At 43.3% G+C, this 27,239-nt stretch overlaps 1 protein-coding gene across 2 annotated transcripts in view; it reads right to left on the bottom strand.

The window, feature by feature from the left end:
- AFF3 (ALF transcription elongation factor 3) overlaps positions 1 to 27,239 on the bottom strand; it is a 354,490-nt gene that overhangs the window by 48,734 nt on the left and 278,517 nt on the right. For both annotated transcript variants that reach the window (XM_084844410.1, XM_084844411.1), the window contains exon 10: positions 1,285 to 1,453. In XM_084844410.1, the coding sequence (XP_084700536.1) occupies positions 1,285 to 1,453 (169 nt within the window). The remainder of the gene's footprint in view (positions 1 to 1,284; positions 1,454 to 27,239) is intronic.

Here is a 27,239-nt window from a genome sequence, read left to right on the forward strand (position 1 = left end):
TAAAGTAAGTCCTATTGAGTTTTGTAGGGCTTACTCCCACATAAGTGTGCCGAGGGTTGCAGACTTACAGCACAATCTTACATTTTATGTCTACTCAGAAGAGAGTCAACAGTTTCCTGGGGGCTGCGAGAAAATAGTACAGCAGAAGTTAAGCTATGAAAACAAGACTCTCCCCCTTTGCACATGTGCCACAGAGGAAGGGAGGCACTCCCTCAGTTCAGACCACGTGGCTGCCATGTAAAGAAGCCCTTCCTAATCCTGCAAAGAAATCAAAAGCAGGAAGCTCTGGAAAGGATGTGGTATTTTGCAGGGGTTTTGCTTAATGTAGAGACACCCTTAATCTCTCTATTAGCTGAGCTATTAGAATGAGGCTTGAGGAAAAAAGCAGTGTAGTGGTAGCAGGAAACTGAGGGAAGAAGGGGCTAGAGACCAGGAGCAAACAAAGGCGACGTAAGACAAATGAGACAAAAGTAAAAGGTGAAGGAAGACCTATCAGGCACAACAGGGATTAAACCCAGAGCCCCATGGAGCAAGCATGAGCTCTCTGCACATCTGGGGCTGTTGATCAGTGAAGGGAACTATAGGCAATTCCAGCTGAAGAAAGTGTCACCTACCCTGGGAAGTCAGGTGACACTAAATGGCCAAGCAGATACCCTGGGCTGCTATAAAAACTGTCAAATCTACTGACTTCATTCAACTTGTCACTGAAGGAGGCCATTCAGTCATCCAGCTAGCCAGCCAGTCTTCAGTCTTCTCATCTCCAAGGTACTTAACTGCCCTGAGAGCTTGACATATCCAGAACCAATGACATTGGCTGATACTGTCTCTGTGGGTTGACCCAAGTTACGGGCAAGCTTTGATCCATGGAAAAGTCCTCCCCACCTATTCCAGTTGGCCATTAGTGACAAGGGCCTGGCAGTGCTGTGCTGTGCTAAACACACACAGTGCTCAGTCATGCTCAGATGTGCACAAAAGCATTTAGGATTTTTTAAAGCTTCATAATTTAGAGCCTTTAGACTACACTGTAGATGTGATTTTAATCTCTCTCTTTTTTTTTTCCAGTGAGCACAAGGACTGGAAACAATGTTTCAATACAAACCTTATTTTCTCACAATTTCTCAGCAGCACAAAATGCCCCACTGCGCTGTGCCTCAGTTCAGAAACAACTCACCCATCAAGATGTCAGATAAAATCTCCCAGATTCTAAACACATTACTTGGCTGGAAGTCCCATTGATTTGGAAATTAACATTGTGGCCGGGGTGAAAGGTGCAGCACTCCTTACCTCTGGGCTGGAATAATGTGAAGGCTTGTTGCAGTCACTCTCAGTAGAACTGCTTCCACTCTCTGAGTCAGATTCTGAACTGCTCTCAGATTCACTGGAGCTGCTGCTGCTGGAGCACTTGTTGGAGATCCCCGAGATTCTGCAACTGGACTGCTGCACAGAAGTGTTGCTAGACCCACAGCAAGAGAGGGAGTGACACACACACACAGAGAGAACACACAAAGTAAATCAAAGCTCATTTCTTTCACTCCCTCTAACAGCCAACTCAAGTGGTGGAGTTTGGCTCAGGAGCCTGTAGCTAAAACAGGGCCATCGACAGGCCAGAGGCAGAGGTATCAGCATGCTCAGGGCAACTCAAAGATTTGCAGAATTACAAACCTAAGCAGGGAACCCCACACACCACCCCCACAGCAGCTCAATGAGGACTGACATGCTCAGTATCCATGGAAGGTAGCTGGAAAAGAGAAACAGAAAATGGGACGGCGGGAGTGAAATGCCCAACTTGGAGAGAATGGTTGCTGGGAACCTTGAATAGGAGCATATTAGGAGAGAGAATGCACTGCAAGATTTTCTTACAGGTCCCACGTGTCTTGTCCTGTTTAAGGAGTCACATATCATAACTTATTTATTTAATGATATTTATGAATCAACTGCATTAAAGAAATTTCTAAGCAATGTACGACATGTAAAGCAATAGTAAAGTACATAAAGAAGAAAGGGCATGAGGAGGTAAACATTATGGGCCTGTAAAGAAGAGGTATCACAATTGCCAACAGCATAAAAGTTTAATGATTGGATTTCACTGATAGTGCTGAAGAGGTCTCAATGTTTTTGAGGTCATTATTCATTTGTGGGATTCCCTCTAAGGTAGATGTTGGCAACTGGTAGCCTGTGGGATGAATCTGTCCTAAAGAGAGTTCAGTGCTGGTGGCCATAATTAAATTCAGCTGGAGAAGCAGCAGCTGCCATGTAACTTTCCATGTTATGCCACCTAGGCTTAGGAAACATTAAGCTGGCAAAGAAGGGGAAGGGCAGGGGGAGGGAATAATGTGTGTATTAGCTAGTGATGCTGACAAATTTCACTAATAACAGGCTCTGAATATTCAGAGATGATTTATTTAACTCATTTTTATTCACAATAATATTTTTATTACAAGTCAGGCACAATTACACTAAAACACTTTGTTCATTTTAATAATGAGAGAATGTACAGATTTTGCACCTGTGTGCATCTGGCTTTCATCAGACCAGGCTGGGAAGCACAGAAGTTGCACACGCTCAGAACTTGATTAATTTAATCTCTTTTTCAGTCTTAATGATAATCACTCCTTCCTGGTTGATAGCTGCATTTTAACCTGGTCTTAGTATCTCCATTGATGCCATGCATGTTTGTGGCTTCCTGATCCAAGTCCCACTGTCTGCCTCTGCAATTCCCGCTTCTACTGAGAATCCATGCTGTCACTGTCATCAGATTCCACTTCCACATGGGAGGAGGGTGGGGAGAATGTGTGCTGCTGGAACTGACACCTGCTGTATGGTGGCAGTGATCTGCCATCTGTTGGGTGAGAGTGCAACAACCCACCCCTGATGCCAATTGGCCCTTCCTCCAGTTCCAGCGACCAACTGGAACCAGAGCATTGGAATGTATGCCACACAACAAACAGGAGCTTAGGCAGTACACTGGTGCCTGCCTCTCGCCCACACCACAGTTCTCAAGTGGTAATGTAAGAATGTTCCCTTACCAAAATTTTACGATACCATTTTTAAAAGCTATTTTTAAAAAATCATTCCCAGAGGAAGCTTGTATTTAGTAGCTGAAATATGATTTATTTCTTTTCTATATTTACACAGCTGCCCCATCACACAAGTTCTCTCACTGGCTCGCAAAACAAATATAACTTGAAAGTACAATATAAAACAAAAACTATTAAAACACAATTAAAGCATGGGTTTTAAACTGAGAGGCCCAGACTATAAGAAGTTATTTAAAATGCATGGGTGAATAAAGCAGCTTTACTTGGCACTGAAAAGATTGTAAATATGGTGCCAGGTGAACCTCTCTGCAAAGGGTCTTCTATAACTAGGCTGCCAGTACCCAAAAGGCCTTCTCTCTGGTGGTTATCTACCCTCTCTTCATTTGATAGAGGCACAGAGCAGGGCCTCTGAGAAAGACCTTAAAGTTCAGCTTGGTACAGATGGGAGAAGGCAGCCTTTCAGGCAACCTGATCCCTCCAGCACTTGAAAGGTTAGAACCATTACTTTAAACTGAGCCTGCAAACTGAGTGATTCAAGTGGAGGGGGGATTCCCAAATGCCTAGCAGTTGCCCAACAAACACACATGTTATTTCATTCTCTTTTTCAGTTTAACACTCCCTAAACCCATCTGGCATAGAAAACGTCCACTCCCCTGGAAATAGACACGATAGAAAAGTGTTGTGTAGCCCAACAGCGCGTATGTGTGTATGTGGAAGGGTAAGGTGGGATATCTAGTCAAAAACTTCCTTCTTTACATAGGAAGCTGCCCTGTACCAGGTCAGGCTCTTTGTCATCTAGTCCACTGTTGTCTACTCTGACTGGCAGCAGCTCTTCAGGGTGTCAAGCAAAGGCCTTCCACATCACCTACTACCTGATCCTTTTTTTAAAACTGGAGATGCCAGGGTTTCAATTGGGATTTTCTGCATGCAAAGATGTGCTCTACCACTAAGCTATGGCCCCAAAAAGGGACAGATCAGGTGACTGAAGTGATACTGTATTCAAATAAATGCAATAGAGCATTGTTCAATTGCCATGTTTTCCTCTTGTAGTGAAGGGGCAGATGATATGCAATTGTCCAAGATTTGTATCAAGTTGAGAATTTTTTCTGGAATGTAACCAGTGAGCAGACCCTAAGGGGCAAATGCATAACATGTGAATAAGCTCTCAGGCTGACATTTCAAGGGTTCTTTCCCTCTCTAATATTTAACATCTTTGGAATAACTTTAAAACCACCCTGGAGGAAAACATAAATTATTTGAATAACTGGAGTGTAGTTGTCCACTTGATGTTCTTACCAGAGAAAAGAAAGAAGGGGGTGGCATTGATAATTTTTACTAATAAATGCTAAAACTCCTCATTTCTTGAATATCTATGCATTTGGGTTTCCTCACTTTTTATTCTATCAGACAAAGTGTTTAAACCAATTCATTGGTCACAAGCATTTAGTTGTAATGTGGCAATGATAACATTAGAACTCTGCAAGTGCTTGGATACATGTTTAATTTTGGTTCATGAGTAATTCTTCTGCAGCCAAATCACCTGAACTTTATGTTTTGTAAGCATGTCTAGGAACAGTGCCTTAATATTACACTATGTTGCTATAGTCCTGAATATTTGAAAGGAAGTGACCAGATAAGCCTTTCAATTGATTTCCTGTGTTTTCTGCAGCACAGTACATAATCTGCACTGCTTTTAAATTACTCAAATAAATACGTCTCTACTTTTTGCCAAGGTAAACTATACTATAGCTTCGTTAATGTCATTGGCAGGAGTTGCCTCTAATATTTAGTATCAGTAATTTCACAAAATATGTTATCTTTATTCTGTTCCAGTACTCAGTTATTCTGCAGGCACAACCTAAATCTTTGCCTGGCTAGTGTTGAAACCTTTCAAATTTCTAGAGTGTGCTGATCCCTTACACACCAATCCTAAACACATTTACCTGTCTTATTTATTTCAAAGCGCTAACGTGGAAGTAAATGTACTTTCGATCGCTGCCTTTCTTGTTATCACTCAAGCCTAACTATACATGCCCAGATCTCCATGTCTTTTCAACAAAGTCAATATCTTCTGGCTCTGGTTAATATTTATTGTTCTTTTGTGAACAAACAATTTGCTTATACATTTCTGAAAGAAGGACTCCAAAACTGAATGCAGGAGTTCTCACTGGAATCAGATAGAGAAGACCTATTAATGTGCTGTCATACTCTACTTCAATATAAGTTACACAGAGTTGTGTTATTTGATGGAGAAATTCTTTTTGCCCAATGAAAAGTCATCTTTTAGCATCACTGCATCCAATTCCTTGAACTAACATAAGCCTACCCATGCATGTCATCTAATTTCCCAGTGGATGTAAGGATTTTATTTTCCCTCACAAACTATATTGCATTTTATTATTTTCTGTTTTTATTTTTAGCTCATTTACACTTTATCCTCATCATCTCTCCCCACAATTATTTGCATTTCCTTCAAAATTAATGTTATCAGGCTTAACTGTGAAACCCTCAGCAGCTTTGCCTCCAGAAAAGAGAAGCTCAGCTACACTGGGGAGGACAGGAGGTCACCATCGGGTAGCTGCAGTGGCATCACATCAGTCCTAAAACTGTTAAGTCTACTCCTCCTACAAATTGATTTGCCAACAGCTAACAGGTTTATCCAACCGACCTTCCACATAGGGTGCTTCCAAATGAGGCTTTTATTGTGCCATCACCCTGCCTCATTCAGGGAATTTTACAGGGGTCCAGATGTCAGATTCCATTTGTAACCAATGCTGGTTCCAGGTTTTTGAGGGTCCTTGGGAAAGACACCCTCAATGGGCACCCTCCCTTAGTGAATCTACCTTTTCACCACCATTGATGCCAGCTGCTATTGCTTCTCATTCTCTTTCTCATCAATGCTACCGCTTGCTTGTTTGACAGACAGAAAGCCAGTGAGCAATAGGCAGTGGCATCTAGTGCATCTCCTTCTCACCATCACTGTTGTCTGGGACTGAGCGAGAGGCTCTGGTGATGGTGAAGAGGAGGAGCAAGTCCAGGGGAGTCTTGCCAGTGGGCCCCTTCTGGGGCGTAGACCCTTGGCAGGTGCCCAACCATGCTTACCCTTGATACGGCCCTGCTTGTAAGCCCTCTCCTGTTTTTGCACCACTTCTTCCATCTTTTTTTTAACACCAGAAAATCTGTTAAAGGAGAAAAAGGACTTCCAGTCCCTAATATATGTTATTATCAAGCTGGTATATTAGTGGCACAGGGGACTCAATCACTTAAAGGTATCACACCTTGGATTGGGGAACAAATAGGAATAAATATACCACTAGGAAACTGGATGTGGTATATGTGACAGGAGAAAAGATGAATACAGATATATATAATTAGAGATGCAATCCTGAAAATCTAGGGGAAAGAGATGTATATTTTGACAGGCATTTTCCCCTTTACTCCAGTATTTGGTTCTGGACAGTAAGAAAATTGGGTGATTATTCTGTGTGGTTTACAAAAATGTAAATATATTTCCCATGGAGGTATTATTTCATATGCCCAACTAGTAGATAGAAAAGTTGACCCATGACTTCCCTTTTTCCAATATTTGCAAATTAGAAGTTATACTGAAGGAGCAACTAGGGGAATATGCATGGCTAGGTCTGATACTTCATTTGAGAAGTTATTGAACTTGAACAGAGAGAATTACTGTCCAAAGTACATAAAATATTAATATATATGAAAACAGAAGAGAGGTAATTAAACAAATGTGGGAAAGAGAATTTTAAATAACAATTTAGGAGAATCTGTGGAATTATGTGTTTTGGAAATTTGTAGGAATGTATTGTATATGATTTGTAGATAAAACCTTTCTAAAATAATATACATGTAATACTATTATACACTGGCCATGATGTCTAGCATATCTCCAGCAGTAACAGAGATGTGCTGGAGGTGTAATGGTAGGGGGACTTTTGTCCATATATGGTGGTATTGTAGTCTAGTTAAGGAATATTGGAAGAAGATAATAAACAACATCAGAAAGATTACAGTCTGTGAGGTATAATTACCTTCAACAACCATACTCCTGGGTGATATTAAATATCAAATCCCTAAAGATTTTGTGGTGATTGTAAGTTATATGTTAATAGCTGCAAAAGCTTGGTGAACAACAGATATCTAGTCTCTTGCATAGTGGGGAAAAAAATCCATTCAGACTTTCCAAAAAAGTTGGATACTGTTTATCAATTATTGGAATAGGATTAGGCCAGGTGACCTAGCAACCTTAGATCTACTACATCAGTGTTAAGTTGAAGTATTGTGATCAGTTTGAATGACTGCATTGGGAAACAAAATTTTAAAAAGACAGAATAGCTGTGCAGTGCCTTCTAGCTAATGCTAGGAGCCCTCTGTCTGGAAGCACAAATAGTATCTCACATTGCACTTTCTGCCATCATAGAACAAATGGACATCTATGTCCTCCCCCATGTGTTTTTCATTTTAATTACCAGATCATCACTCTCCCCATTAGAAAGGAGGTAACAGAAAATGCTGTTGTAATTCTTTCCTTAAATTAAATGCACGTCCTGTATCGAACACTCAACGGTGCTATTGGGACTGTGCTGGTCTCCTCTTCCTTTTCACAGTAAGTGCCAGAACAGGCCTGGATGGTGCCCTTGTGGTAGATAAGCATGATTCTTCTGGCAGTATGGCTTAATTTAAAAACTGTTGCCTGAATTCCCAAATGCTTTCACTGGAAGTCAGATCGCTAAAGTGTCATTTTGCTTTCAAAGCGTCCTATATATTATGGCTTGCCAGACTCCTTTTGGATGAATGCTCTTGAATTTTAAAAGTTGTGAGTGAGATGAATGGGAAGACTAGATTTCAGTAAATGTTTCTCTCACATGGTGTGAGAAGCAGCATGTGTCAAAGTTGTCATTAAATGTAAAGGTTCCTTGTCCTTATGAAACCTAGAAGAAGAAGATGAGAACCCTAAATTGAACATGATAGCAGAATATGACTTTTGTTTCTTGCCAGTGATCTGGGGCATCTTTTGAAGGCTTGAGGAAACAAGAATATTTTTCTGCCTTACTGATTCAGGATATTGGAAATGTGAGCTCTGATGGGTGAGTTCTTTGGGTTGTTTTGGTTCTTACAATGTATTTTATTATTTGTTCAATACAATTAGATCCTGCCTCTCCATAAAATGTTCAAAGTAGCATACAAAACTATACAAATCTAAAATACAAAATAAAACCAACTGCATTTAATCTGGATAAAACACCAACAGCACTAAGAAAACAACAGCAATACAACACTTTAAGATAGTTAATTAAAACATGGCTAAATGAAGATTTAAAGATGCTGGTATGCTCGATGCCATTTCATTTCGTTTCTATTTCTATACCACTCCATAGCTGAAGCTCTCTGGGCAGTTCACAAAAATTAAACCATTAAAAATACATTATACAAAGTGCAAAACCATTTACATAAAACATATAAACAAATAGCACACACAGAGAAACAACATATATCTAACAACAATTTTTAAACTATCAACCAAAGACAATCTAGGCTGTGATTAAAAAACCATTGTATGCTGCCAAATGCCTGAGAGAAGAGGGCAGTTTTAACCTGGCACTGAAAAGATCACAATGTTGGCACCAGGCAGGCCTTGTCGGGGAGATCATTCCAGAATTGGAGGGCTGCCACTGAGAAGGCCCTCTCTCTTGTTGGCACCCTCCGAGCCTCCCTTCGAGGTGGCACCTGGAGGAGGGCCTTAGATCCTGAACATGGTGTACAGGTCAATTTATGCTGGGAGAGGCGCTCCATCAGGTATTGTGGTCCTGAGCCATGTAAGGCTTTATAGGTCAAAACCAGCACCTTGAATCAGGCTTGGAAACATACAGACAGCTGGTGCAAGTGGGCCATAATCAGTATTATATGTTTGGACCTTCTTGTCCCTGTTATCTGGCTGCCGCATTTTGCATAAGCTGAAGCTTCTGAACTGTCTTCAAAGGCAGCCTCACACAGAGTACATTGTAGTAATCTAACTTGGAGGTTACCAGAACATAGACAACTGAAGCTAGGTTACCCTGTCCAGATAGGGGCGTAGCTGGGCCACTAACCAAAGTTGGTAGAAGGCACTCAGTGCCACTGAGGTGACTTGAGCCTCAAGTGACAAAGATGGCTCTAGGATGACCCCCAGGCTATGAATCTGTTCCTTCAGGGGGAGCACAACCCCATGCAGAACAGGTAGAGCAACCTCCATCCGGTCAGGAGAACCACCCACCAACAGCATCTCAGTCTTGTCTGGATTGAGTTTCAGTTTATTAGCCCTCATCCAGTCCATTGATGATTTAGCACATCCACAGCCTCACCTGGAGATGAAATGGAGAAATAAAGCTGTGTGTCATCTGCATACCAGTGACAGCACACTCCAAAACTGCAGATGACCACACTCAGTGGTTTCATGTAGATGTTGAATAGCATGAGGGACAAAACCGACCCCTGCAGAACCCCATACTGGAGAATACAAAGCCAAGCAATACTCCTCAAGTGCCACTTTCTGCAGCCGACCATGTAAGTAGGAGCAAAGCCCCTGCAATGCAGTGCCTCCCACTCTCAACTCAGATAATCATCCCAGAAGGATACCACGGTTGATGGTATTGAAAGCTGCTGAAAAATCAAGGAGAATCAACCATGTCACACTCCCCATCTCCCTCCCAACATAGGTCATCATACAGGGCGACCAAGGCTGTTTCTGTGTCAAAACCCAGCCTGAACCCCGACTGAAATGGATCTAGATATGCTTGATAACATAAAGTCATGACTGTAGGCACAAGAAGGATAGAGGTAGGTAGGGCATTCCACAACCAGGGTGCCATTAAAGAAAAGGTCCATATTGCAGGCCCAACTTGATGGATGAGTCGGGGGAACTAAGAGAAGGGCCTCACCAGTAGATAATAAGACAGGGTCAAACAGCAGGATTCTGCTATAAAATGCCTGCTGTAATATTGCATTTACAGTGCCACCTTTGCCAAGCACAACTAATGAAGCAATTGCTGCCAAGAAGAGAGCTCACAGGCTACACCTATACTTTAATTCCGTCCTTGGGAGATGCTTAAATACTATTTGTGCTGACAGGACTGTACGTGCCATCCAATAATGCAAACCTAAGGCGAATCAGCTTTCCCCACAAAACCAGGTGCATGCTGCATGGTTCTTAGAGCCTAATTGCTGCAATATCATGCTAGCTCAAAAAAATATCCCTGAACACAATACTAAAAATAAAACCTTAACAAAGGTAAACCTTAACCTCTCAAAACCCCCCGCAAAGGAAATCCAATCTAATACTTTTAGAGACCTCCATTAGAGGAGGTAACTGGAAGAATTGGCGTAAAGCAACTCCCACCTGCAAAAACCATTGTAAACATTAGAGAAATACTGAAGAAAAGAACTCATGCAAGTTGCCTACTGCCAAAAACGGTAAAAATATATATAATTAATAACTGCATTACCAGAGTAAATAGCTCTCTCCAAGGACTGAGCGCCTGGGTATGTGAGATGAAAGAGTGTTAAAAACCTAGAGCTGCATTAACTTCAGGAAGAAGTGATTAGTCAGCAGGCTGACAGCTGTGCTAGGAGACTGGTGCCAGATTTCACTGTATGCTTGCACTGGCTGCCAAGTGTTTGCTTGTCACACCAGATAAATGGAACATCAGCAGTGTTTTATTTGACCTGCTCACAAGAAAAATAAAGCAACTCTGACTTTCTCAGTGTGCTTGCCATTGACCTTGCATCAGCTGAGTTTGAGCAGTTAAGACTCCCTGGTCTGAACAAGTTAACTCTTTATAGAATTGGCCTTGAAAAGTCTGTTTTTATTCCTAGCCTTCTCAGGAAGTGGATGTTCAAATATAAAAAGAAACAGCTAGACAGTGCTGAACTTGACATTTCTTACAGTTTTTCTTTTTTGGTAAATGGTTAAAGGCCCTAAAAATGTAACAGCCCAACCCTATGCATATTACACAAATAAGTCCAACTATGTTCAATGGTGTAAGTCATCACATGCAAATTTACTCAAGTAAGGGTCAAACTACACATTACATTAAATGTTGGTTCCCTTCCCCCCTCTCTCTGTCTGTCTGTCTCTCAAAATAGCATCTGTGGGAAAGGAGGCAATCAGCACTGTGATTGTGTCACACACAGAGACATGTATTTATTTTCTGATATGTACAGGCTACAACAAAAAAAGTTCTCAAAGGGTCTTTTAATTATCATCAGTTATGCTTCAGCCAAGCAGAAGTAACCTTCTCCAAAAGGTATTTGCCCCAGGAGGAAAGCTGTGGGGTGTGTGGAAAGGCTTAAACCCCCTTCCTGTGTGCCATGATCTTTTGTTATTGAGTGAAGTACATGAGAAGGTTCATACGGAAAAATATCTTGGTCTCAGATCATTTAAGGCCTTCAAGGTTAAGACCAGCACTTTGAACTGGGCCTGGAAATGAATTAGCACCAGTAAAGCTGGAGCAATACTGGGGCAATATGGTCCCAATGTCTGCGGGCAACTCTTGTTTATTCCCATTTGAATCCCCTGGAGGCATTCCTTTGTAGCCAGAGAGTTTTCAAGTATTTGCATCTGTAATGAACCTGAGAATAATGAATTAAAAGCATGAGTAGGGATGGCGGAGAATTCTGCCACGGACTCCGGGGGAGCCAAATTCTTAGAATCCGCCCCCCCGGAGTCCGTGGCAGAACGGACCACCCCACCCTGCCACCCTGTGAAGTCCGACCCGGCTGGATCCTACCTGGCACCGCTGGGTCTGGGTCCAGCCGGGTCCATCCACGGCCGGTCTTCGGACGTGAATGGCGTCCAGCCTAGCGGACGCCATTTGCGTCCCTTCACCTTCCCATGATAGGCTACGTAAATCTTTACGTAGCCTATCATGGTAAAGACCATGGACGCAAATGGCATGCGCTATGCCATTTGCGTCCCTTCCCCTTACTGTGATAGGCTATGTAAAGATTTACATAGCCTATCATGGGAAGGGGAAGGGATGCAAATGGTGTCTGCTAGGCTGGATGCCATTTGCGTCCGAAGACCGGCCACGGCCAGAAGTCCGGCTGCGGCCAACCCTGGCTGGCGGCTCCGCAGAGTTGCCGTGGAGCGGAGCTGACCGGGGAGGATTCCGAGGGGGAGGACCGGATTGCCTCCCCCCCCGAACCCCCAGCGGTCTCCAGGTAAGGTGGTTTTATACACCCCTAGGCATGAGACTGAAGCCTCTCTTTTTGTGTGTTATGAGTGCTGGAGGAAAGAGGAGGGGCCAAGGCAACCCTGACAGCTTGCCCGCAGTTTTTAAAGGCGGCTGTCTGACTAGGCTAACTTGGAGAGGGAGGTTCCGCCCCTCGCCTGCTGCTTCCCTGCATAGCCTATCACGCATTGCTAACCAGTTCAAATGTCTAAGCTCCACCCCTGACATTTCCCTCTTAGCTCTGCATATAAAAGAAACAAAAACACTGGAAAGGGGGTGGAAAATAATAATCCCCCCCCATTACCATTTTGTCACTGAATATCAGTGGCAAATCACTGCATAGTGTTCAGTAGTGCTAAAAGAGCTAAATGTAGCTTGCCATCAAGCTACATTTGACCCCTTTAGCACTCCATAGTGAGAAAGTTTGGGGAGCTGTTGCAGGGGTCACATCACGGGAAATGATGGGGGCTGCATATGGCTCATGGGCTGTGTGTTGCCCACCCCTGATTTATAACCTACACCTCCAAAGATGTGGGTCTGCTTCTGGAAGTGTTAAACCGCCAGTAAAAACAAGGGTTAAGGAAACATGGCCAATCTAATATCTCCAAGAATCTGTGCATATTCTCAGGTTGCACAAGCTGAGACGTATCCATTAAAAGAGAACAAGAATGTGCCACAGGTACTTCCTGAACCAAGTTCATAACAACGTCTCTTATTCTAGCCAAATTTTAGATCTGATGCCTTGCATGTAATAATTAACCAGTTAAAATTGATATTTCAACACTTTAACTCAGGATATATTTTGAAAATGTTTTATGAAGAAAACAGAACCTAACAACTCATTGTTTGAAAAGTGATCCTAAACATACTCTATTACTGTTTATAGAAATTAAATCTGTCTTATCTTTTCACAGCATTTCTTGTGTTTTCACAAGGAAATATAGGTCTGATAAACTGTTAAAATCTGAAATTAGTCAGTCACGGTACAATCCTGGCCCCTGTTGTTGGCGGCTGGAGGGAGTTAGGATGTGGCTGTCAGGAGTGCCCTAGCTGCTTCTTGCAGTCCCTTCCAATAGCCAACTCAGGACACAGACGACGAGGATTCTTTCCAAGGCTTTATTCCTTTATTACTTTATGACTCTTTCAGATACTAATCACTAGCGACTAAGCAAGGAACAGCACTGGGGAAAGATAGCAGAGTAGCCTAAGCTCCAGGTAAGGCAGTTGGTCCCCGTTTGAAGGGGAACCACGGGAAGACCCTGAACTTATGGGCTATGGAGAGATCCTCCCTCTTTCCCTTGGGTCCTCGGGACGCGACCGTTGTTTGAGCACCAAACGAGCGGGATGCCTCCTTTCGGCGCCCTCCATCTATTGTTGCTCCCTGTGTCTGCGCCGAGCATCCAGCAAGCCCCTGTCCAGTGCTCTCTCACTGCCAGGGTCACTATCTATCCCAGGAATGCTGGCAGGAGGAATCTCTGCCAGCTGCTGTGCTTGTGAGAGATGAGCGAGCTCCTCTCCCACGGATTGCTGTTCTTACTCAGAATCAGAACTGCTCTAGGGCTCTATGGGCTCAGTTTCCACCCTGACAGTGGCAGAGGTTGCACTCTTCTTATTGTGGTACTGCCATTGAAAGCAGATGCCATAATTTTCAAGCATGCTTGAATCCCAGTACCTTTTAAAAACAAACGACAACACAAACACTGCATCCATCATTTCCATTATATTAATCATTTGCTGTGTAATTAGTGCATTGGCATAGAAAACAGGATTCAGAACTAAGGTCTGATGGGTCCTTTTTCAAATTAAGCCCTAGGTGGGGGAAATGCATGGGTGATTAGTTTGTAAGGATCTGGTATAATTACCCATACCGATCATTGAAATTATTGGCTCCAGGGCTGTTCCTTGTGAGGTCCAATCTAGGGCCCAAGATGTTAACCAATAAATCCTTGACTAGCACTGGAGAAACTATGGACAGACCTTTTAATCCATTTGAAATAATTTGCGGACTTTTCTAATATTGGTCTTATCTGAATAAGCATCATTTATTTTTTGTCCATCTGCAAACACAATTACAATATGATTTTTAGAATGAACCATGTGTGATGCTTCATTCGCATCTTGTACGGTAAGTAATACAGAAAAGAATATGCAGGAAAAGCATGCTAATGAACTGTGATCTTGCTTATGAAGTCTTAAAAGGATTGCTTTGACTATTTAAATGTTCTAACAAGGTTTGATGTTGCGACTGCATGGGGCTGAAACTAACAAAAATATAAATGTGTCAGTTTCTTAAAAACAACAGACATAAAAGATGTCATAACTAATACTTGTCTTCTAATTGCTTAGGAAGACTCTGCTACAGACTGTAAGCCTAACGCGTCTACTCATTTCCACTTTAAAAACACAGGTGCATTCCCATAAATTATATCTGCATCGCCAGATGTAATGTGAGAACTACAACTGCTATTTTGGGAAGATAACTAAATATGAACTGCATCAAGACTCAGGGCAAACACTCAAGATAATTTAATGTAGATTAGTTAACACCTAACACATTTTAACTTCCCTTTGTACTCACAAAGGAGTCAATTTTTCACCGCCCTTCAATGCACGTTTGCATGACGATTCCAATCTACCGTAAAGATGGCAAAGTATGGAGTTGGTAGCTATTCTGGATTTACTGAGAGCAAAAGGGATGGGAGTAATCTTTTGTATGCATTTGAACCTGTTACAGTATATGATTTGTACAACCTTGTTGAAGAACTTGCAGTCAATGAGGTGAGGAATGAAATAGTTTATGATGAAGGCTATTTTAATCAGACTCACTGTTAGATGTATTATCTTAGGAAGTATGAAGGATAATTTATGATAGGTAAATAGATAAACTCCCAACGCATGCTTCCTAACTTTATCAGCTGGAGTTCAGAGGTAGCTATGAATCTCTTGACAGAATAAGAAAAGTGCTTTGAATCAAGCAGGATAAATATTGTTTGGTTAAATAAGATGCAATAATCAAAGTAACACCATCAGAGGTGCAGACATATCTGCAAACCATGGAAGCCATCAAGATTTTCTAGGAGCCAATTTGGAGGGAAAGATGGAGACCTTAGTGCACCAGTGAGAGAAGGGATCCTGCTCTTACTGGGATGTTCTGTTCCCAGCAGGAGTAAGAGAAGGAGACACTCAGGTCCTACAAAGAGGAGCAAACATGGGAAGAGAAGAAACCTGAATACTATCCTCTTCAGCAACACAACTGCCAGTTAGCAGGCACAGTAGTTTTGGCGACAGCGGATACTGTATGCTTGGGTTGGCATGGTCTACTAATTAATCTTGAAGAAGGAGTTTGAAGTCTTTACGCCAAAAACCAAATCTCATGTTTCATTTTAAAAGACATAAGAACATAAGAAGAGTCACGCTGGATCAGATCAATGGTCCATCTAGTCCAGCGTTCTGTTCACACAATGGTCAACCAGCTGCCCACAGGAAACCCACAAGCAGGACATGAGTGCAACAGCACCATCCCGCCCATACGGGATACATAAACATTTGGCCTGTGATGGTCAGATCAAGTACAAGAACAGCATTCCCCAACCTGGCACCCTCTAGATGTGTTGTACTACAACTCCCATCACCACCAGGAAGCATGCTGGCTGGGGGTGATGGAAGATGAAGTCCAACGCATTTGGAAGGTGCCAGGTTGGGGAAAGCTGTACTAGATTGCATGAAACCTGGAACAGGACACAGGGACACTCCAACAAGCCACATTTATGTTCAGAGGTACATAAAATTGCAATTTGAAAACCATAAGGGTATGCATGTATCTTTAAGAGAAGGATCCTTAATCTGAAGACTCCACTGACGTGTGTGTATAATTACTTCAAAGATGAAGAACCAGCTGTGTTTCTTTTATGTTTGTCATATACTGACTGTATCATTTCTGAATGCACAAACAGGCAGCCACACAAGAAATTATGGTTTATTAAATTTGCTTTGCTTTATTAATCCAGATTGTGATTCCAAGGTATCTAGATTTGGTCAAACTCCTACTGCACCTTCATATAACATACATTTCCAGCCTTTATTTCTACAAAAAAGTGTTGTCTGAGAGAAAAACAGCTTTTGGAATAGTACCACCATCACAATGGCGGTCATCTGGTCCAGTGCCTCCAGGGTACCTCACTGGGTACCTCCTCCACCTCCCAGCCCACTAGTCCAATTAAGGAAAGTTTATTAAAGTACATAAAAACAAGTTTGGGAAGGAAAGCAATGAGTATGTACATAAAATGAGAAAACAAAACCTAAAGTCCAAGATGCTGGTCTACCTTCAACCTATGTTGTATAAACTATCAGAGCAAAAATAGACTTACATCAGGGTCCCTGTGACAATTAATGATGTGTCTCATATTGGCCAAAGATGGAAAAAGAGGGACAACTCAAAATGGGCATTATTTATTTATTTATTTATTTATTAAATTTATTAATCGCCCATCTGACTGGTCACCCAGCCACTCTGGGCGATGTACAACCCACCATAAACAATTTAAAACAATAAAATTTTACCATAAATTTTTTTTTTTAAAAAAATACCCTAACCCACCCCAAATGCCTGCCTGAACAACCACGTTTTTAATGCACGACGGAAGCTCATTAAAGAGGGGGCATGACGGAGTTCCCTAGGGAGGGAGTTCCACAGAGTGGGGGCCACCACAGAGAAGGCCCTCTCCCTCGTCCCCACCAGTCTAGCTGTCCTGGCTGATGGGACAGAGAGAAGGCCATCCGAGGCTGATCTTGTTAAGCGGCCTGTCTGGTGTTGCTGGAGGCGCTCCTTAAGATAGGCTGGGCCGGAACCATATAGGGTTTTAAAGGTCAAAACCAACACCTTGAATTTGGCCCGGAAAACAACTGGTAACCAGTGCAACTCCTTCAGCACTGGAGTGATGTGATCTCGCCGGCGGCTGCCTTTAATCAGGCGAGCCGCCGCGTTCTGTACCAGCTGCAGTTTCCGAACCGTCTTCAAGGGTAACCCCACGTAGAGCGCATTACAGTAGTCTAAACGAGAGGAGACCAGGGCATGTACTACCGATGGGAGCAGATGGTCGGGAAGGTAGGGGCGCAGCCGCCGTATCAGATGGAGTTGATACAGCGCTGTCCGGCTCACAGCTGACACCTGAGCCTCCATGGACAGCTGGGAGTCCAAAATGACCCCCAGGCTGCGGACCTGGTCTTTCAAGGGTAGCTGTACCCCATTCAACACCAGGTCAACATCCCCCAGCTTCCTCTTGTCTCCCACCAAAAGTACCTCGGTCTTGTCAGGGTTGAGCTTCAGCTTATTCCTCCCCATCCAGCCACTCACCGTCTCCAGACATTTGGACAGGGATTCTACGGCCAACCTTGGTGAAGATTTGAATGAGAGGTAGAGCTGAGTGTCATCCGCATATTGATGACACTGCACCCCAAACCTCCTGATGATAGCCCCCAGTGGCTTCACATAGATGTTAAATAGCATCGGGGAGAGGATGGAACCCTGTGGCACCCCACAAGTAAGTGGCCACGGGTCCGAAACCTCCTCTCCCAGTGCTACCCTCTGGTACCTGCCAGAGAGGAAGGACTGGAACCACCGCAATACAGTGTTTCCAATGCCCAACCCCTCCAGGCGGTCCAGGAGGACACCGTGGTCAACGGTATCAAAAGCCGCTGAGAGGTCGAGGAGAACAAGGAAGGAGCATTCACCCCTATCCAGAGCCCTCCTCATATCATCCACCAAGGCGACCAAGGCCATTTCTGTCCCATGCCCAGGCCTGAAGCCCGACTGAAATGGGTCTAGATAATCAGTTTCTTCCAAGTGTGCCTTCAACTGCACCGCCACCACCCGCTCAATCACCTTGCCCAAAAATGGCAGATTTGAGACTGGGCGAAAGTTGTTCAGAACTTGAGGATCCAAGGAGGGCTTCTTTAAGAGCGGTCTTATCACTGCCTCCTTGAGGATTGATGGCATCACTCCCTCCTCAAGGGAGGCGTTCACCACCACCTTGATCCCCTCACCCAGTCTCTCTCTGCAGCTCATAATGAGCCAAGATGGGCAAAGATCAAGTAAGCAGGTGGTTGGCCTTACAGATGAAAGCACCTTGTCCACTTCATCAGGAGGAAGAAGCTGGAACCGATCCCACAAAACCGGTTTGCCACAGGCCGCCTCTTGCTCACTAACTGTATCCACAGTGTGCAGAGTAACACACCTAATCTGATCAATTTTATCTGCAAAGTGCCTTGCCAAAGCCTCACAGGAGGCCTTAGAATGCTCCAGTGGTTCCGGAGCCACAGGACCGACCAGGCTCCGGACCACTTGGAACAGCCTCCTGGGGCAGCACTCTGCAGACGCGATGGAGGCAGCATAATATTCCTTTTTTGCTGCCTTCACCGCCACGTGATAGGCTGAAGATATAGCTCTAGCCCGTGTCTGATCGTCTTTGGAGCGAGACTTCCGCCACCGGCGCTCTAGCCGTCTCACCTCCTGTTTCAGAGCTCGTAACCGCGGATTGAACCATGGTGCAGTCCGAGCCCTGTTCAGGGGGAGAGGGCGTTTCGGAGCCACCTGATCTAATGCCCCAGTGATTGCGGCATTCCAGCCACCCACCAGGGTCTCGACCGAGTGGCCGTTGGCATGCCCCAGAGAATCCCCAAGCGCGTTCAGGAATCCATTTGGATCCATAAGACGCCTGGGGCGGACCATTTTAATGGGTCCTCCACCCCTGTGGAGGGGTTGTGGAACCGAGAAGTCCAACGTCACCAGATAGTGATCTGACCATGACAAGGGGGTGGTGGATATACCCCCGACTTCCAGATCACTTCCCGCTTCTCCAGAAACAAACACAAGGTCTAGTGCATGACCGGCTACATGGGTGGGCCCAGTTAGAATATGGTGCAGCTCCCAGGAGGCCATGGTCTCCATGAAGTCCCGAGGTGCTCCTGTGAGGATGGCCTCCGAATGTACGTTGAAGTCCCCCAACACCAGTAAGTTAGGGGACTGTACACGCACATCAGAAACCACCTCAAGCACCTCGGCCAGGGAGTCAGTCGTGCAGCGGGGTGGACGGTACACGAGCAGAATCCCCAGACTGCCCTTCGGGCCCAACCTCCAGTACATGCACTCAACAACCTTGGTCTCCCGGAGAGGGGGTCTGGTGAAGACCAAGGACTCTCGGTAGATAACAGCCACTCCCCCTCCCCGATCCCCAGCCCTCGGCTGCTGTGCATACGAAAATCCAGCTGGACACATGGCTGCAAGGGTTGGAGCAGCAGCCTCGGCCAGCCAGGTCTCCGTAATACATGCCAGGTCTGCACCCTCATCCAGGATCATGTCATGGATGAGGGAGGTTTTCTGGGTAACAGACCTGGCATTGCAGAGCAGCAAACGAAGGCCAGAAGATGGGGTCACGCCTCCCCCAGCCATCCTTTGGCTCTGGACAGGCCCGGAGCAGGGGACAGATACTACACATCTCTCCCTCGTTCCCCTTAGCTGGCATGGCCTGCCCCTAGCGCTCCGCCAGCGCCTGCCGCCCAGCCTCGGTATGTTCTGGCCCCCAACACTCTCCCCACTGCCTCCATCAGGTGGACACATGCCCCCTCGCTCCCGCCTATCAGGCAGGCTACCCACCCCTGATATAATGCCCCCATTATGTCTTGTTTATGCTGTTTGACCAGAGTGGTCTTGATAGACAGAGGCAATGCTACCAACTGACGGTTACATATTCAGGTATGCAGGATGGGCCCAAGGAAAAGGGCAACCAACACTGGGAGTTTATGTAGGAAGGTGAGAACTGGCAAGGAAGTGCCTAAACCCTTTCCTGCCAGACTGCTTTGTGTTATGAGGGGCTGCAGGATAGGATGTGACCCCAAATGGAGGTTACTATTCCAGCTGTTATCTGGAAAGCTCAAATGTCAATCTTGATCAGCTCAGACTTCTTGACAACAACATTTTAGTAAAGGTTTCTAGATGCAGTTCACTAATTTTTATTGAACTTTAGGTAAGTTATGTTTAGGGATGCTTGAGGAATTTGATCTTTGTGAATTCCGATGCAAATTGACCTGATCAGCACCACCCAGATGAATGTGCGGAATGGAATGGAATTATCTTTCAAATGTCTCTAAATTTTGAGATGTGGTTCACAGTTCAAAAAATGTACCAAAATATGTTTAAGATGTGTATTTTACCATGATACATAAATAAGCTGGATGCACTCAATCTCATCTGATCTCAGAAGCTAAGTAGGGTCTGCCCTAGTTAGTACTTGGATGGGAGACCGCCTAGGAATCAGGCTTCCTGCATTGAGCAGGGGGTTGGACTCTTGATGGTCTTGTAGTCCCCTTTCAGCCCTATGATTCTATGAGATAAAATACATTTATAAATGCATATTCTCTGAGAAAATACTTCCAAATTTGTATTTAAAATGTATTTATATATGAATTTTCATGTGGATTTAAAAAGGCAGATTGTCGCGGATACAAGATAGAACAGACTTATGAATGAACAGATGCAAAACTGGCATAGAGCAGAAATAGGCTGATCTGTATATCCCCTAGTTACATCTAAGGATGTCGAAGAAATCTGCAACAGAACCAAATGAGTTCGGATTTTCATGAATCCGACCAGTGGATTCTGCAGTGGACTGGCTTTTCCCCCGCCAGGCAGATTCCATAGACTTACAGACCAGTTTTCTAACTCTCCCAAATTTTCTGCAAATTTCATCATAGAAAAATACACAAAAATAAAAATACCCAGCCAAAATGCGCATTTCCCTATAGGCTAATGTAAAAATGTGAATTTGAAGGTTAAACACATATGAAAATGTACACTTTGGGGAAATTCGGGCATTTTCACATGTGTGAAATTGCGCACATGTAAATTTGCGCAAATTCGGAAACATTAAAAAATCAGATTCTGCGGATGGGCAGACAACAGAATGAAAGGTGCCTGACAATCCAAGAAACACAGATGGAATGGATTTTACACAATCCGTACATCCCTAGTTACATCCTATAGAGGTTACACTATATATAATCTTATCGACAACGCATTCATTTTATATCATGGTATTAATTAAAAGCCTGTGCTTCTGTTTGACAAATGAAACTCCCCAACCCATATCACTCCCATTTCACTCCTCCACCTAACTAACAGCAGAACTGTAAGTTAGTTTGAAATCCTGTTCTCTGGAGATTTGTCAAAGCTCTCAACTTGTTTTGGAAACATTGTCAGACTTCTTTTTGTTGTCTGATTTTGAAGTGATTATGCTTCTATAGGGTCTTGAAACAGGTTCCAGGTTGCCAACAAAACATCACAAGGTCATAAGGGTCAGAAAAAGGTATGATATGCAAGATTTGTGATTGAATCTCCTTATTTTTAAAAACTTTAAAACAGCTGAGGGGTGTTTCATTTTTTAATTGGAATGATAGTGCTCTGGGAGGGGGTGTTTTAACTCTTTTTTTCCCCTCTGCCATTTCCCCAGTCTCCCCATCCCCACCCTAAGTGATCTTAGCAAAAATTCAGGTATTGTACCTGAATTTCCCCCCTGATGTAGCTATTAGGAACTTCAGAGATGGAGATTGAGAGGAGATGTAGATTCAAAAATGGCACAGGTGGGAAGGTTAAATTAGAGCTATGATGAAATTTCTCGAAGAAATCTTTTCTTTTTTGGCCGTCGCCTAAACTGTTGGAGAATTTCAACCCTGCTGGAAAATATTTGGCAAAATCTTCCCACAGAATTTCACCACTCACAAATAGGGTGCAAAATTTTGGATGCAACTATACATCTAATATTATTTTAATATTGTTGAAGGAAGCAATGGGCTTGTCCCTTACTCTTTCCAGTCCTCCCCTCTTAGCCAATTGCTTCCTTCATCCATCACTATGAACTAACAATAAAGTTTTATTCAGTATAAATATTCTGAGAATTTTCTTTTTTGGACTCCCCTCAAACTACTGGAGAATTTTGCTTCCTCCTGGAGAATGTTAGGCAAAGTTCCCACCCCCCTAACTTTGCTGCCTGTAAATAGAGTGGATAATTTGGGAAGGTTAAACACACCTTCCTCTTTTGCTGCTGCCCTGATCAAAACTGGAGCTCTCCATGGCTGCTTCTAAGGGTTTTAAAAAACAAAGCTGAGAGTTCTGGTCAGTATCTCTTTTGTCCTGAAGCTTAGAAGAAGTAGACAGGCAGAAGAACAGAGCCCCTGGGCTGCAAAGTGCTAGATTCAAAAGAACCAGTATTTTATTCAAACAATGACAGTACTGGTTATTAATAGTATGGGGCTGATATCTCCATGCAGCATCTGATTCCATTAAAACGGCAAAGGGCAGCTTTAAAAATTACATATTGTGGGTGACACTGCATGCTACAATGCTGCTGTGTGTAATGTTAGCCCAAGAGCTGCTAGGAACGTATGTATGAAGCTGCCATATACCAAGTCAGACCATTGGTCCATCTAATCTAGTATTGTCAATACTGACTGGCAGTGGCTTTCCAGGGTTTCAGGAAGGAGTTTTTCCAGTCTTACCTAGAGATGCTGGGGATTGAACTTGGAACCTTCTGCATGCAAACCATGCGTTCTTAGCTACAACCCCAACAGTACTTTGCCACAAAACATCCTCAGAAGTGGGCAGCAGGCAATGGAGAGATGGAAGTGAAGTGCTTAACTCTTACTCCTTGTTCCCCCTGAATCTCACAGGCTGCTTCACCCTGGGGGGGAAGTTTCAAGAGGTGAAGTAGTAGGTGCAGGGTGGGGGCAGGGAGTGTTGCTTGGCTTTGAAGAAGCTTTGTGGCAAGGAAACAGCAGCCAGACTAACGTTATATATGCAGCTGCAGTGTAAAGTGTAGTTTGGCCCTAAGCCCATGCATTAAAATGTGTCTGTGAAACCACACAGATTGAACCTGGCCAGTCAGAGAGAACTGTGGCTCCAAACACAGATATGAAGTGTGCTCATTAGTTTTGCTCTAACTTCCAGACAACAACAACATACGGTGATAGCGCTCAAATGTCTTTAGCACTTTAACTAATTCAAAGCAGGATTTTATGGGAATAGAGTAGCTTAACGTCGTTTTCTATAAGTAAAACTTTGGTCAACACACCATCTAGGAGTAATCTTTAGTCATTCAGTTCTTTACTCACAGACGGTTGTTCCTTCACAGATTAACTAATTTGGGGTCAAACTACAGACTCTCAGCCCAACCTACCTCACAGGGTTGTTGTTGTGAGGATAAAATGGAGAGGAGGAGGATAACATAAGCCTCTTCCTTGCAAGAAGAAAAAAGGCGGGATATAAATGCAATGAATGAATGAATGAATGAATGAGAAAATGCAACACCAAAGAAGAGAACAAATGTGGACTCTAATTTGCATAATATTTCCATATGCAAGTGTGTGTGTGTATGCACAAATTTGCAGATAATTATAATTTAAACAGAAATACAATATATTGAGAGCCAGTGTTCTGTAGTGATTAGTGTTGGACTGGGACTTGGGAGATCCGGTTTCTAGACCCCACTCAATCATGAAGCTCACGTGATTTTGGGCCAGTCACTGACTCTCAGCCCAACCTACCTCACAGGGTTGTTGTGAAGATAAAATAGAGAGGAGGAGGATTATGTATACTGCCTAGGCTCCTTGGAGTCAAGGCGAGATATAAATAACAAACAAACAAACTATAATGGAGAAGACTGACTAAGTCTGGGGTCTCCAACATGGTGCCTGTGGACAACTCTTTTCCCATGCCGGGCTTCCCACTTCTCCTGATTTTTATTTATTTCTTAATATTTGTTTTGATTAAAAATACTTTTAACTGGGAAGCCAGCAAGCTGAAAAGCCAAGGGGTGCCTTCCAGTGCCATCTTGATCTGGGTTTAAAAGAGCGGTTTTGGATTTTGGAGCTCAGATGCAGCCCTGCCTTGTACTTAGCTCCTTGGGCAAGTTACTCTTTCTTTGGCCTCATCAGTTTGTCTTCTGGGAAATGAGTGTATTGTGACCTGCTATGCCTATCATTTTATGACCAGGCAAGCTGGCCCCCGTGGCAGCCATTTTGTGAGAGCACCCATGACACTCAGGATTCCAAATTTGCCCAGCCACACTAAACATTTAGTAAGGTAGGAAGCTGCCTTAATTGAGTCCATTGGTCCATCTAGTCCAGTATTGTTGCCACTGATTGACAGTATCTCTTTAAGGCGGGGTAGTTAACATTGTGCCCACAGGCATCAATGCATCCCTAGACACCTTTCTTGGTGCCTACAGGGGTAGTTAACATTGTGCCCTACCCCACCCACATCATCATCATCATCATCATCATCCATTTTCTTACTAGCAGCTGGGATGGCTGTGAAATAGATTTATGTTGGTGCTGAAAGCTGGAGTTATTTAGTGTGTTGGGGCTCAGACCCTACTTCTGCCTTTTAGTTAGCCTTTGGGGTAGGCTACTGGCCCTTTGCCACACCTCCCATGACAGCCATTTTGTAGTGGTGCCCAGGGCAGCCTACCCTTCTCTAGGGTTTCAAACAGGATTGTTTCCTAGCCCTACCTGGAGATGCTGGGTATTGAAACTAGGACCTTCTTCATACAAAGCATGTGCTCTACCACTAAGCTACAATTAGGGACCCCTGGACTAGGTGATCTGTGTGCCTGCTCAGTCTGCTGTCCAGCTATCTGCTGATGCTCCCCTGCTCTCACTCCTTATGGTTTTTTGGTTTTAAACCAGACTTGGATTAGACACTTCTTCAAATAAAGGACTGTCCTCCACCAGCTCTCAAATATAGAGGCCTGTCCTCTGTAAAGTAGGAGGCATTGCCACCTTGCAAACATGTTTTCTCAAACATATGTTTACTGAATGTGGGGTGAATATGGGAGCATTTGTAGGGGAGAACTGGTGAGCAGGAAAGAGGGTTGGCCTAGTATTTTCTTTAACAGTACAGAAAGCTGGTTTTCTCATAACATGTAGCTCTAGCTTTAGACTCTTGCTTCTTGCAAGTATAATTATACTATAATTGTTATTTAGGAAATAGTAACTTCGTTAGCTATGGTGACTGCAAATCCATTCTAAATGTAATTAATTAGAATTAAAATCCTTGGGTCTGAATATGTTTATATCCTGATGAAGATAAGACAATATCCAATCCTAGTATTCTGGCCTACATAATCATTGGACTGGAGTCTTTTTCATTTTTTAAACTGGTATTTCAGTAAAAATGCTGAAGTATTGGAAACTGACAATACTTTTTAACACACCTCCCCCCACCCGCCAGTTTTATGGTTTCTATCTCACTCCTATAAAACATCACCTCTTTGGGACTGTTCTGCACTTCCCAAAAACATATTTGTGCTGTAAGGTCTTATAACATCACCGGCTAGAGCAGTTGATACTATCACTTCCACACTAGACAAAAAACTATGCTTCCATGAACATACATTTCCTATTCCTGCCTAGTCTAATTTTCCCTCTGTTAGGAGCAATTACCAAGAGGTGATAGCAAAGCAGCAATTTTAGAAGCCATAAGAGGCCTAGGAATGCAAAAATTAAAACTGACTAATTATCCATAATAATTAATATAATTTTGAACTATAGTGGACATTTCTCTAATTGCAACTGCATCATAAAACTCACTATACAACCCATCCTATTAATTGTTGTGAATTATTAATATAATGAAATATCATTCTATAAAAGGGTGATTTAAACGGCAGCTTTGCTGAAACTGTAAATCCATGATTCAGAGATAGGAAGAATTTCAACTGCCATTTGTTAATGCTGGATACTGTCATGGTGTTGATCACTGGCAGCTATAAAACTTAATAAAAAGCTCTCTTTGGCCTTGTCAAATAAGGCACAGGAAGCAGAGCAGGAATTCTCATCACTAGACGGTAAGAGAAGATTTCATATTATTAAAATAGATAGTTTCCCTAGCATAAAACCTCAAAGGGGTATAAATTACAAACAATATCAGATCATCATAATACAGAAAGTCCTGGATAAGGCTGCTGGGTTTTCCTTAGCAGATGTGGCTCTTAGGGGGTGGGGGGAGTATAACACTTTGCTGCTGGGTTTGCTAATACTTGAATTTTTCTTTTTAAAAAATGGTATTTGGCTGAGGCCTGCATATACCTATGTTCAGAGATGGAGACCACAGAAAACACTCTGTTCATCTAAGGTCGGTATACACCTACTGCATGTGCTTGCAAGACCCCTGCCTGACACCAACAAATACCATCCACATATGATATCAGGCCTCCGGTCCAGATTACAACTGTACTATAAATCACAATGGAAAAAAGCCACATAAAGAGCGAAGAACTGAAGAAACTGCGCCAACCTATAAACTCTAGACAAGTAACTTCTGCATGACATGATCAAGGTATGAAGCGTCTATTAAACATTTACCCATTTTACAGATGAGAACACTGAGGTAGAGACTAGTACAGTGAGTGAATTCATAGAAGAGAGCACAAAAACATAGACAGAGCAAATCACTCAAGAAAGCATGCCAGAATGATAGGGAAACCACAAAATATGCGCTCTCTAGAGTTCAGTGGTATCTCTCAAGAAATTAAGCAGATAGGAAACAAATACTTTCACTCTCTGATTATGCAAGTGTACATGTTTCCACATACCACAGAAGACAGACCAAAACTAAACTGTAGTCCCTCACACACATGCATGTGCACACACACAGAGAGACATTGAACCTGGTGCTAATGACTTCCAAACGCAGCCAGATCGGAGTAAATCGCTCATGGAGACCACCCTCCAGATGCATCTAGGGTTGTCTTAATCAACATGGATGTGAAAGAAACAAAATTACAGTGGTATAAGGCAGTGCTTTTCAATATTTCTACTTTTAGGGAACACTTTCTAGATCACTTTGTTGAGAAACCACTGCGCATTTGCCATTATAACCCTAGGTTGGATCCAGATTTAGTTAGAGAGGACCCATTTAAATCAA

This window comes from Heloderma suspectum, chromosome 3, assembly GCF_057233095.1.
Source record: "Heloderma suspectum isolate Gila_16-S chromosome 3, 16-S_ref, whole genome shotgun sequence".
Taxonomy (NCBI): Eukaryota; Metazoa; Chordata; class Lepidosauria; order Squamata; family Helodermatidae; genus Heloderma; species Heloderma suspectum.